General features: G+C 45.2%; 1 protein-coding gene and 1 pseudogene across 4 annotated transcripts in view; both read right to left on the bottom strand.

Annotated features, from left to right (window-relative positions):
- Positions 1–12,802, bottom strand: part of PTPRA (protein tyrosine phosphatase receptor type A) — a 115,948-nt gene that overhangs the window by 17,265 nt on the left and 85,881 nt on the right. For all 4 annotated transcript variants that reach the window (XM_040447514.1, XM_040447515.1, XM_040447517.1 and 1 more), the window contains 7 exons: positions 9,374–9,410; positions 5,308–5,405; positions 3,813–3,932; positions 2,906–3,072; positions 2,270–2,405; positions 1,412–1,561; positions 158–251 (listed from right to left, as the gene is read on the bottom strand). In XM_040447514.1, the coding sequence (XP_040303448.1) occupies positions 158–251; positions 1,412–1,561; positions 2,270–2,405; positions 2,906–3,072; positions 3,813–3,932; positions 5,308–5,405; positions 9,374–9,410 (802 nt within the window). The remainder of the gene's footprint in view (positions 1–157; positions 252–1,411; positions 1,562–2,269; positions 2,406–2,905; positions 3,073–3,812; positions 3,933–5,307; positions 5,406–9,373; positions 9,411–12,802) is intronic.
- LOC121012420 (60S ribosomal protein L5-like) lies at positions 10,164–12,663 on the bottom strand (annotated as a pseudogene).

The raw sequence follows: 12,802 nt of genomic DNA, 5'->3' as shown, positions 1-12,802 counted from the left end.
CATTTCCAGAAGCCACTGAAGAACTGAGAGTGACAAGAGGCAGTGCCCTAATTCTTGTCTCCAAGGTGATCATTAATTAGCACCTGAGAAGTGGAAGGGGTGAAGGGGAAGGAGGGAACGGGACACTAAGGCTTTGGGATGGGGAGAGGGCTCTTACATGGAATGATCTGTAAAACCCGGTTCTTCTTCATGTTGGCTGGAAGGTTTCCAGTCCGCATCTTGTCATTCTGGATTTTGATTGATGTTAATTTCTGAATTGGGAAGGAGAGGGGAAACATTACTGCGCCCCATAACTTGGCAAGATGATGCCTTCACTGGACCTGCATCTCTAGGCTACTCTGGCGTCTACTGCTCCTCACTGGAGCCCTGACCTCCATTTCCACATTTTCTTGCTGGAACCCAGTTCCTTCTGTCATAAGCTCAGTGAAGAAGCCAAGAACAAGTGTTTGGGAAACACTGCCTTGAGGGCTCCTGTGGACCCTTCTGGGATTCCCTGGGGCTGGAACTTTATGATCCTGGAGCAAGGATCCTAGCTTCATAGGAAGGAGTGTTCCTGCCTTTCCTCTCTCCCCGCTGCTCTGCCAGAGGAAGACCGGACTCTTTAGAAAACTTTATTCAAATGCAAATGTTCCCTTCTCCTGATTCTGAGGCTCCTTCTAGATCCTTACTACTCAAAGTGTAGCCCAGAAACCAGCATCAGTCTCACTGTGTTAGAAATGAAAAATCTTAGGCCCTAACTCTATTTCCCCCTGCTGAATCAGAACCTGCACCTTAACGGGTTCCTGTGGTAATCTGTGTGCCATTATAGTTTGAGAACTGCTTTAAGGGATGTGGTCTTTCCCACTGCAACCCAGAAATCTCTTCTTCTAGGAACACTTGTATTGACAAGGGTGTGACATATTCCTTAGGTGTGCTAAGAACCATTGTCCAATGGCACACAGCAGAGGTCAGCAATCTATGCTCCATGGGCCAAGTTTGATCTGCTGCCTATAAATAAACTTTTATGGAAACACAGCCATGCTCATTTGTTTACATAGCATCTATATGTAGATTCTTTTATGTTATAGCAACGGTTTTAAGTAGTTGCAACAGAGACCACATGGCTTGCAAAGCCTAAAATATCTACTCTCTGGTCCTTACAGGAAAGGTTTGCTGTTCTTATGCATTATAATCACCTGTGTGTGGGGGTGGGGGGGCAGACTTGGGGACTTAAAAAAAATATTGCCCGTTTTTTCTTTCCTCCTAATACCACCAAGTGATTTTAACATACAGGATGGGTTGAAAGTGACTAGGGTATGAGTAAAGGACCAGAAACCCACATAACCCCTTAACCACCCACATACCTCACAAGGGGATTCCCCAGAGCACATGAATCCTCCAGTCTGAATGAAGGAGTTCAGCTCCAACTCACCTTAAACTCCTCCTCTAATCCATTGTTGCTGGTCCCTGGGATTTTGTTGTAAATTTTCTGCAGATGTGTTTCTAGAGAGGTCACCTCTAGTTCTGTATCTCCGTACAGATAATGCTCCAGAAGGGCTTGGTATATGAAGACATACTGCATCTGAAATGCCACGATGCCGAGTTATCAGTTATACACAACATAGATCACACCCTCCCACCTCCAGTTCACTCCGGTCCACTTCTCCTTTGACCCTAGCAGGAATAAAATCATTCACTCTCGTCCCGGGGCAGGACCTGAAATGCATGAGTCCCTCTGGGGGTGCTTCACTTAGGAGGGAGGGTCCTACTCTGGCAGCCTCCTAGACTGGAAGCCTGGAGAGAAGGACAGATCCAATTCCTGCTCATTCTGACAACACACATTTAATAGTCTGAAGGGGTTGTCAAAATCTGGTGACACACAAAACCTCTGCCAGGCTCCCTTCCAGTGCTGTGCGCTTTGAACTCCATGCCCCAACTACAGAGCGGATTGCCGCTCTGTGGACACGGCCACTGCTGCTCCTGGACATGGCCAAGCTGTGTCACAACTCTGTGGGCACTGGTTCTCTCAGCTGCCTGCATGCTTCTCTTAGGACCTGTTCCTTATCCTTAGGAGTCTAGTGCAAATGACACCTGCGTTCCCAATTCCTGTAGGCACAACTTCCTCTATGCTCCGTGTCTCTTTTAATACATAATTTATAAGGGTCCTTCATTACACTGCATGCTGATCATTTACAATAACCTAGAGGCTGAGTAATCCATGAGGCTAGCAGATGTTTTGGTCTTGGAATGTGCCCTCCCCCCCCCCCCACCTTATCCACAAATCACTCACATCTGTTTGCACCATCTGGCAGCGCTGTGCCCGGATCCGGCTCACGAAGCCATACACGTCCACTTTCCGCTCTGTATGCATCATGTCCAGCATGGCATCAATGACAACAAAGGTACCTGTACGCCCTACACCCGCACTGTAGCCAGAGAGCAGGGGTGTTACTGGGACGGCCAGCATGCCTTGTGGGAACATACAGGGAGGGGGCAGCATAGGCCAGGGCTCTTTCTTCAGGCCACTAAATTCTAATTCTGAATGGTGACTAGCTGGAACTCTCATGGAGCCAACAATCCCACTGCACCCCGGACTCTGTACCTTTACTTATTAGGACCAGGGAACCTCGACACTTAGAAAGGTCAGAAGGCTCCAAGTACACAAAGCAGTACTCAATCCAGCTTTCTGGCTTCATAGCAGTGGTCTGCCCATCCCCAATCTTGGAGGACTACCCTTCCCTCTTTCCTCAAACGCTCTATACCCAGCACCAAAACTTGAGGAGTCTCTCTGGCTGCTGTCCCAGGACCCTAACAGCTGATCTGCTCTGTGCTAGCCCCCTCTCCTCAGCCAGGGCCCCCGTGCTTTCCCCTGCTCTAACCGTGGGAGAATATGGTATATGGGGAGCCAAGGGTCAGCCACACTGACCTGCAGTGGACCACGATGGCCCCTGCATACTGAGGGTTACAGGCTTTCACCTTCTTGAGGAACTTGAGCATGCCGATCGGGGTGAAAGGCACCCCAAAGTCTGGCCAGCTGGTAAAGTGGAACTGAGTGATGAGGCGCTGTGGCTTCCTGTTGGTCATGTCGCCCACCTGTGGAGTGAGGAGATCTTGTGTGCTGGCCCTGATAACCTGGGGTAGGGGAGTGCCAGGGGAGGGGAGGTGAGGCTTGGGGGCCAGGGCAGCTGTGGTGGTCAATGACAATGGGAAGATGAGAATGAACCCAAGGAAGTGTGAACTACGGAGACAGGATCTCTTCCCAGGAACCCCATGGAGGTAGGCAGGGCTGTTACTATTATTCCCAGCGGACAGGTGTGAAGCTGAGTGACCCCGTCAAGGTCACAGAACTAGTTAATGGCAAGATCAGAACTAAAATGCAGGTCTTCCAACTCTTGTTAAGTCCCCTTTTCATAGCACCACACCACCCCGCAGCTCTGAAGGCAACTTTTGCTCAAGCCTCCAGGGTCACTCTGGAGGACCAAGAGGAGGGCCCACCATATCCTTGATGTCAGGGGCCTTTGGAGGAAGAAAGGAGAAGGTGGGTCAAGTCCCCAGAAGATTATACCACCTCCTGATGCACATACATCATCCCGATGATGATCAAACTCCATCTCAATAATACTTTTTTTTCTCCCAGTCATGAAAATGCTCCTCCCTTAGCTTTGACAAAGTTCCTTGGGAGCCCAGATCTCTAATCTCAGAGTCCAAACATACCTCACACTCAGTGATTCCTGACCACCCTGGATAAGAGGGGGGATGACCCAGTTTGTTCCACTCTCTTAGTGGTCAGCAGATCCCAAATATGAGAGGAGAAAGGAGGAAGGAGGCAGTACCTGCTGAATGCAGAACTTTCGCACTGTGTAGTCCACCAGGACGGTCACATCCTCTACTGACACTCGGATATTCCCATAGGTCCAGCAGCCTTGGTCTGGCCAGTACTGGGCACACTTACACTGGAAAGGAACAGACACACATCACCTGATGACCTCAGACCTCCTGCCCCCAGCAGATGTGAAGGACCTGAAGGAAAGGAGCACAAAAGCCCAGACAGAAGTCCCCAGAGAAGGCCTCTTCTCTCACCTCCGTCAGCTGCAGACTTATTTAACTTCTTTTTTCAAGTCCCTCAGCTTCCATCCTGTTTAGCACTATCTCTTAAATTATACATAGCCCCAGACCTATACTTCTTGCTCTTTCCCACCCCTGTTCCCTCAGTTCAGGGCAAATCAAAAGCTACTTTACCTACAAAATGTGCCCTTCCACTATGCCAGGTCATGGTCTAGGGACAGGCCTGCCTGATTCCCTGGAACCAGCAACCTGCTAAGGGGGTAACCAGGGCAGAGTGATGCCTTCTCTGGTGCCTGGACCTTGAACAGCTTCTGAGAGTCAGAGGTCAGGTTGGAGGAAACAAACCTACAGCCCAGCCCTAGTACCAATCCTCCTAAGCACTGTGCAACTGCTGATTAACACACTCAATACCTCAGAGTGGGGATCAAGGTAATTTAAGGGCCATTCTAGGAAAAGACTGTCATGAATGGGGGTTATTCTCTGGGGCTTGATCTAGAACTCAGAACTGGTTTTAGCTATGGTGCAGTGAAGGGCCTTGCCAGGCATGGACTTGGCAGCCACAGACACAAAAGGAAAAGGATCAGTCAGAAAGTTGAGTGCATGATCAGACCAGGGCCTCTGATTCCCTTGCACCCCACAGGGTCTCAGTTCATACAGTTTCCTCTGTTGACTCAGAGAAGGTGCAGGAAACCAGAGGAACGAGGGATTGGAGAAGCCACGGGGGAAAAAAGCTCCTCTGTAGCTTTTCTTGGCAAATGGCCCAACCTTTCCTTCAGGTTGTTTTTTTGTTTTTTTGTTTTTTTTAATTTTTTTTTTTCAACGTTTATTTATTTTTGGAACAGAGAGAGACAGAGCATGAACGGGGGAGGGGCAGAGAGAGAGGGAGACACAGAATCAGAAACAGGCTCCAGGCTCCGAGCCATCAGCCCAGAGCCTGACGCGGGGCTCGAACTCACGGACCGCAAGATCGTGACCTGGCTGAAGTCGGACGCTTAACCGACTGCGCCACCCAGGCGCCCCTCCTTCAGGTTGTTTTGAAACCAGGGTGAGTTGTCTGACTATCAGACATAGGCAACATGCCCTAGGCACACCCCTGAAGTTCATCTGAGACTTCCAGGCCATAGGAAAGTCTGATAAGCACAGTGGCCTGGGCTTTGTCTGATCAATGACTGGCACAGGAACCACAAAGGGTAGACAGCCCAGGCTCAAACACAGAGGAGTTCCTCTGCTAGTTATGCTGGTCTATCTAATGTCTCCACTCACCTCCTTTCTCTCCTTCAGGTTGGTCACCATGACAATGGTGGCTGTGTTTTGTTCCCAGATCATCCTCCAGAAATCATTCACTGTTTCTTCTTTTGGTCCTAAAGTAGCCAATAGCAAAGATGAGGAGAACACACACCAAGGGGAAGAAATCTGCTGGGAAATTGGGAACATTCATTCCTGACTTTTGGAAGCCTGTGCCCACGTGTCCCCAGCTAAATATCCAATCCATCAATCCATCCACCCACCTACTAACTGAACATTTCCCATCCACTCTGTATGTGCCAGGTACTTCACTAGGGAGTGAAGTGGGGGATGGGATGTTGTCGAAATGTAAAGAGAACATAAATAATGTCTCCCAAGGGTATTATAAATGAGGATTAGAAATCATGACTGCTTGCTAAATACCTGTGTTACTGGCCAGTGAGCTAAGTGTTTTGCATCTCATTTACTCCTTCCTATCATGTTCTAAGGTGGGTGTCGTTAGCCACAGAGAGGACAGGTTGATTTGCTCAGGCTAGAATTTAAAATTTACCCCAGTCCAGCCTTTCTGGGAAAGCCCCTGAAAGATTTCTTCACAAAAATGAGGGCGCAAACAAAGAGAAGGAAATGGGAGTTAACATAGGATAGAGGCTAATGGAATTCCCTGGGTATTGGTGAAGGGAAGGCTCAAGATGGGAGCTCTGAGGCTAGAGGGCAACTGAAAAAAGTTCTAGGAGGATCCCAAGATTAAAAAATTAAATTTAAAAAGAATTAAACCTCATGTATCTGAAGGTACTGAGAGAAAATACATACTTCTAGTGGAGAGTCTGGGGGGAACATCATTGAATACTATGTACTTTAGCTGTAAATAATACTAGCACAGTAATAATAATGTAAATAATAAATATTGTCTTAACCCCAAATTGTGATTTAACTCTATTGGGAGAATGGGGAAAAAGGATTTGTGTATGCATGTCTGTCTGACTGAGTGTGAGGTAATCTGTAAGAGGATTAAATAATTATCTATCCTAAGAAGTCACCAACAGATAAAAATGGCTGAATTAGAGTGAAAGGAAGAGGAAAGGGGGGGGACATTTTGTTTTTATACGCCTCGCAATACCTTTTTGACTTTCTTAAACTTTATATTCCCTTTGGTTAAAAAAAAAAATAGTAACAAGAAGAAAAACAAATAATGGCAGAAGTGGACACACGCCAAAAAGATGCACAGAGGCCTTGCCACTGCCTGGCAAGGTCAGGAAAAATCTCCTGGAGGTGGTGACATCTGAGCCATATGTTAGGCTCAGGTGGATCAGGTGGATCAGAGTTTAGAAAGGGGACATAGGGAGAAGAGGTGCTCCAGGCAGAAGCGCAGGGGATAGCAGCAAGAAAGAGCATGAGATGTCCAGGAATTATAAGGAGTTCAATAAGGTGATTGTGGAGGGTACACGGAGTGGCAGAAGATAGAGCTGGAAAGACAGGTAAGGTATCAGAATCTAAAGGGGTAGAGGTCAGACTAAGGCAGGCTTGTTCTATAGATAATGGAAAATCCTTAAAGGATTTTCAGGAGTTCTAACAAAAGTTTTGCATCAAGAAAGGCCATTTTCGTGGAAGGAACCCAAGAAGCAAGGCTGGGCCTAGAGGGCCAATCAGTAGGCTATGACAACACAGCTAGAAGAGATGACAGGAGTAAGACAGTGTGACAGAGAAGACAGATTTTGGAGAAAGAAATAAGAGGACCACTCATACTCAGAGAAAGGAATGGGTAGGAAATTTGGATGATCCCAAATCTGGCTTGGTTGATTAGATGGGTTGCATTCCAGTCATGGTGACAGCTAGAGAATACAGGAGAAAAAGCAGTTTGGGGGCTGAAGGAGAGGTATATTTTATTTTATTATTTTTTTATTTTTATTATTTTTAAATTTTTTTAACCTTTATTTATTTTTGAGAGAGAGACAGCATGTGAGAAGGGGAATAGCAGAGAGGGAGGGAGACACAGAATCGGAAGCAGGCTCCAGGCTCCGAGCTGTCAGCATAGACCCTGACGTGGGGCTCGAACCCACAAACTGTGAGATCATAATCTGAGCCGAAGTCGGACGCTCAACCGACTGAGCCACCCAGGTGCCCCGGAGAGGTATATTTTAGTGAGTTTCTTTTTTTTTTTTAGATTTTAAGTAATCTCTACACCCAATGTGGGGCTCAAACCTGCAACTCCAAGATCAAGAGTCACATGTCCCCACCAACTGAACCGGCCAGGTGCCCCAAGGCATATTTTAGTTTTTGATGTGGACGGGTATGTGGAGGTATCCAGGTGAAGGGGTAGAAAATTAGTTTGGAAATGTGGCTCAGAAGCTCAAGAGAGGCAGTATCCAGTCAAACAGGTAGGTATGAGATGAGGTCTCTCAAAGAGGATACAGAAGAGAAGAAAAGAAGGGGTCAAACAGAGAAACCTGGGGATCTGAAGCATTATGCAAGTTCAGATAGAAAAACTTGGGAGGAAGACTAAGGAAGAGCGGACGGAGAGGCAGACCTGAGAGAAATGGTGCCACGAAAGATAAGAATGGAGCTGCAAGAAAGTAGTCATCCACAGATTTGGGGAGAAACTATATCTAAGAGGCAGAAAGAAGAAAAGCCAGAGAAGGGATATTTAGAAAAGTGAGAAAAATCGAGAACTGAATGTCAGGGAATAACAGGGGAGAATTTCAAGGAGTGTGAAGTATTGGGGAGGGGTTCAAGAGGATGGGAGTCTGAGAAAAGGTGCATCAGAAAATCATAGGTGACCTTAATTCAATAATATATTGAATATTGTTCAACAATAGCATCAACAAGGCCCCGTGGCAAATAGAGACAGGAAGAGACTGCACATAACTGTTCGTGCTAAAATGATCACTGAGTAGGGGGCAGTTGAGTTGGGCTTCAGAGGTTAGACCTGACCTGATGGGTGGCTACAGAGGGTGAGAGAAAGCAGGGCCTGGTTAGGCAATGGCCAGGCCCTAGTGGGAGACTGCAAGGGCAAGAAGGATCTAAGGTTTTTCCTAACCACCTTATTTTACCTATCTGTTTTATCTCTACCATGGTACTCATCCAATAGAATTTTCTGCAATGATGAAATGTTTCATATCTGTACTAGTATGTTAGTCTCTAGCCACATGTAGCTATTAAGCCTTAAAATGTGACTAGTATGTTTAAGAAACTGAGTTTTAAATTTTATTTAATTTCAGTTAATTAAAATTTTAATTTTAAATAGCCACACGTGGCTAGTCGCTATTGCATCAGTATAGCTACTTATCAAAACTTGTTAATTTTGGTGTAAACTGTCCTCTACCAACTAAGGGCCCCAAAAAGGCATGAACCATATCCTGTTTTATCCCTTTACATATCCCCATCACCTAGGGCAGTGCCTGACACATAACAGAGAGTCAAAAAACATTTGCTGAATGACTAAAACAATGGACTTTGATGGACCACCAATAACATCCATTATTTTTAGTGCTGCAAACATCGAGATATTTTTGCTAGGATCCCAAAGGTGGAAGACATGTGTTAAAACTCTGGACTATGGAAACGTGTGCAGAGCACGTACAAGGCAATGGCACTGGGTCCCTGCTCTGAGGGTTCCTAGACCGCTTTTCTGTGAATAATAGATGAGCTCAGGCTCAACAACTGGGGGAGGAGATGAGCCAGCCTGGACCCTGTGAGGTGGCCGATCCTCTCCGGACACCAAATTCAAATTCAAACTCTTAGCTGCCTGGCCTGAACCTAAGGTTCCCATAGGGCCCCCAAACAGAGGACCTCATCAGACTGTGGTGTGTGTGTGTGTGTGTGTGTGTGTGTGTGTATACCCTTTTCCAGTCCTTTTTATGCACATACAAAAAAGGACTACTTTTACAGGACCCCTGGATACTAAGTCATCAAGATGAAGGCCCTTAATTATAAATGTGCAAGGCAGACTGCATTTCTTTCAGGTGACAGTAATTACAGAAAAGTTACAGCATTCTGATTAATCTATTTAGCATTTGGAAGAAAAAGTCCAAGCCCACTAATGAGCTCATGGTTAAGCCTGAAAGTAAAAAATTGTCATTTACTTTACCTTGTGCAGCAATGAATTTGTTCTTTTCTTGGTAGCCCTGAGGGTGGGGTAAGAGAGGAGGGAGGGAGAAAAAGAAAGTGAGAACCAAGAATGGATAGGAATGAAATTCTCCAGACTCCCAACCAGTTAACAAAGCCTCCCTTGTGAAAAGGTCCAGGCCACTAACAAGATTTCCATTCTAGAAATTTCCAAAGGATTAGCTTTGGGTATGAGGAATCAAAGATTACAAAGATCACATGGTCTAGGTAGTCTTCTCAAAGGGAATTATTAATGAACACCGATGTAAGAACATCCAAATACCAACTCGTAGGCTAGACTTTTTTTTTTTTTTTGGATGAATAAGTGTATTATTGTCTTTATCTGAAAAATCTTCATAGAAAATTGTGGTTTGAAATTATGGAAAGAGCCTAAATGTCCATCAACTGATGAATGGATAAAGAAATTGTGGTTTATATACGCAATGGAATACTACGTGGCAATGAGAAAAAATGAAATATGGCCTTTTGTAGCAACGTGGATGGAACTGGAGAGTGTGATGCTAAGTGAAATAAGCCATACAGAGAAAGACAGATATCATATGGTTTCATTCTTATGTGGATCCTGAGAAACTTAACAGAAACCCATGGGGGAGGGGAAGGAAAAAAAAAAAAAAAAGAGGTTAGAGTGGGAGAGAGCCAAAGCATAAGAGACTGTTAAAAACTGAGAACAAACTGAGGGTTGATGGGGGGTGGGAGGGAGGGGAGGGTGGGTGATGGGTATTGAGGAGGGCACCTTGTGGGATGAGCACTGGGTGTTGTATGGAAACCAATTTGACAATAAATTTCATATATTAAAAAAAAAAAAATTGTGGTTTGGTTTATTAGCTCTCAGCAGCCCACTCCTCAGCTTCTAAGGAAGCTTGCCTTCTTCTGAGCTACCCCATCTTTCTGCTGGGCAACAGACATTTGGGGATGGTTCCACCTCTTCTTTTTAACTTCTTTCTTAGCCCTGCATCCAAACAGCAGGTGAAGGCACCGGGTTGACCTCAATGCTTTCCACATTGTATTCATCTCCAGTCACTTCTACTTGGCCTTTATAGATCTTATCCATGGAGATAAGCCTAGAGAAGCCTGCAGGCCAGCAGCAGGCCAGTACAATATGCTGCAGCATAACTTGTCAGGCCAACCTTCACACCACACTTGGGGAGTTCATGAGCATAAGCTGTATAAACGATCATGTCTCCTTCTATATGGGCATAAACAATCTGACAAATGAGATCTCTGTTGGTTACATGAACTATTATTCTGTATATAGGTGTGTTGTACTTATTTTTATCCTGAATTACCAAGCGTTTCCGGGCAAAGTAATCAGTTTTACCCTCTCGTTTTCTTCTAAATTTCACCTGGTATCTCTTGAAGTAAGCCTTATTCTTGACAACTTTAACAAACCCCATCCTGTGGAACAGAGACCCGCATCTGCGGTTCACCACAGACCAGCAGCTAGACTGTTTCTGATGCTTTCTCAGCAGCTGACAATCTAGGTCTTAGTGTTAATGTTAATGGACAGGAACCCTCTAAGGCAGAAGCATATGTGGTGGTTCCAGGGATGAAGCTGGACCCTCATGAGGAAGGAAAAGGGGTTCTTCTCTTTTAAGGGGTTATTTCTTTGATAATACTTTACCCAGGTATAAAAACTTTTGGGGAATAGCCTGTGGGTATGTGGAATAGTTCCCAGTGTTAGACAATGGGGTTCTCCATGACAGGTAGTAGGAGACAAGAAGCAAAGGGGCCTGGGAATGCCATGTAACAGAAAAGGGGCCTCTGAAAAACTAACAGCTGGCAGTAACTTTTCTTTTTCAGTCTTTGTTTTAGTTATGTATCTTTTCAACCTCTTGTTTAATGTAGTGTTCACTTGTGAAGTCCTAGATAAGTGAAAATCATCTGATGTAAGGACTGTAAATCACCCTCTGCTGCTCAAAGACAGACACAGAGTGGGCAGTGAGGAAGGAGGCAGCTTCACAGATGGGACACCATTTCACACCAAGAAAACGGTGTGGAATACAAGTGTGCAAGGCAGTAGCAGAAAAAAGGAGGGGGCCCGAGTCTGAGAAGCCACGTCCTATTCTAGTTCAAACCAGAGCAGGGCTGAGTTCCTTCCTAGCACAGCAGAAAGCTTTAGGCCCAGAACTAGACGTGTTTAGAGTCAGTAATGAGCTTGTTAAAGTTTTTATTGAGAAGGGGAATTCACGTTTCTGCAAATGTTTTTAATCATTAGAAGATGAAAACTGAGAAAGCCTTAACTGGCTGAGAAGCTCTTAGAGTATGTTAAGCCATGTCATATCCCTGCTCCACAAGAAGGCACTGCTAAATTCTCACAGGAGCATGTGGGCCATGAATAGTTAAAAAGCACTGTTGGAGGGCCCAGCCACAAAGTGCTTCCTGTCCCAACCAAGAGTACGCCATATGTCCCCTACGAAAGCATGCTGATATTGTGATATGGCAGCACTGCTTAACCAATAAGGTGTAACTAGAATGAGGCAAAACTACTGCTTTTCCTTGTGTTATGATCAAGGGAAAGATAAAATGTGACTGCCTGGTTTCTGAGACATCTTAGAATTCTGAAATTCAAAACTAGCTTGCTCCAGTAGCTACATTCCTATGAGTTAAAAATAAACACTTCTAAAGACCCTATATACTCTTAGACATCTAAGGTAAGACTCCAGGTTGAAAACCCACTTGCCAACTCTGTCACTGTCGGTTTCATCACCTCCTGTGACCAATGTCAGGTTTGCTTTCAGACCTTTGTGCTTTCCGAACCTTAGGTCTCACTCCCCCCTGCTTGCTGCCACCACTCTATGGTGCTGGGAACCACGTCTCTTCAAGACCCACATTTCATCTCAGCTCTCTGTGAAAAGGGCTTGTTAAAGGGTTGCCAGGGGTGGAAATGGGGGTTAACTGTAAATAAACAATAAAGTTCTTTTTTCTTTTTTTTAAGCAGGCTTCACGCCCAGTGCACAGCCCAACATGGGGCCTGAACTCATGACCTGGAGATCAAGACCTGAGCTGAGGTCTAGAGTCGGATGCTTAACTGAGCGACCCAGGTGCTCCAAACAATAAAGCTCTTATTGAGGCAAAATGTTCTATAAGAGGCAATAGCTAGGGGGTGAAAGTTTCTTTGAGGTTATGAAAACATTCTCAAGTTGGATAGTGATGATTACACACATCTGTGAATATACTAAAAACCACTAAATTGTACACTTTAATGGGTGAAAATTATGGTATGTGAATTACATCTCAATAAAATTGTTAAAAATGTTTGGTTTTTTGTTTTTTAAAAAAAAATTTTTTTTTCAACATTTATTTATTTTTGGGACAGAGAGAGACAGAGCATGAACGGGGGAGGGGCAGAGAGAGAGGGAGACACAGAATCGGAAACAGGCTCCAGGCTCTG

Source organism: Herpailurus yagouaroundi, unplaced genomic scaffold, assembly GCF_014898765.1.
Source record: "Herpailurus yagouaroundi ecotype Mexico unplaced genomic scaffold, PumYag 196, whole genome shotgun sequence".
NCBI classification, from domain to species: Eukaryota; Metazoa; Chordata; class Mammalia; order Carnivora; family Felidae; genus Herpailurus; species Herpailurus yagouaroundi.
This window is presented reverse-complemented; position numbering and strand designations above follow the sequence as displayed.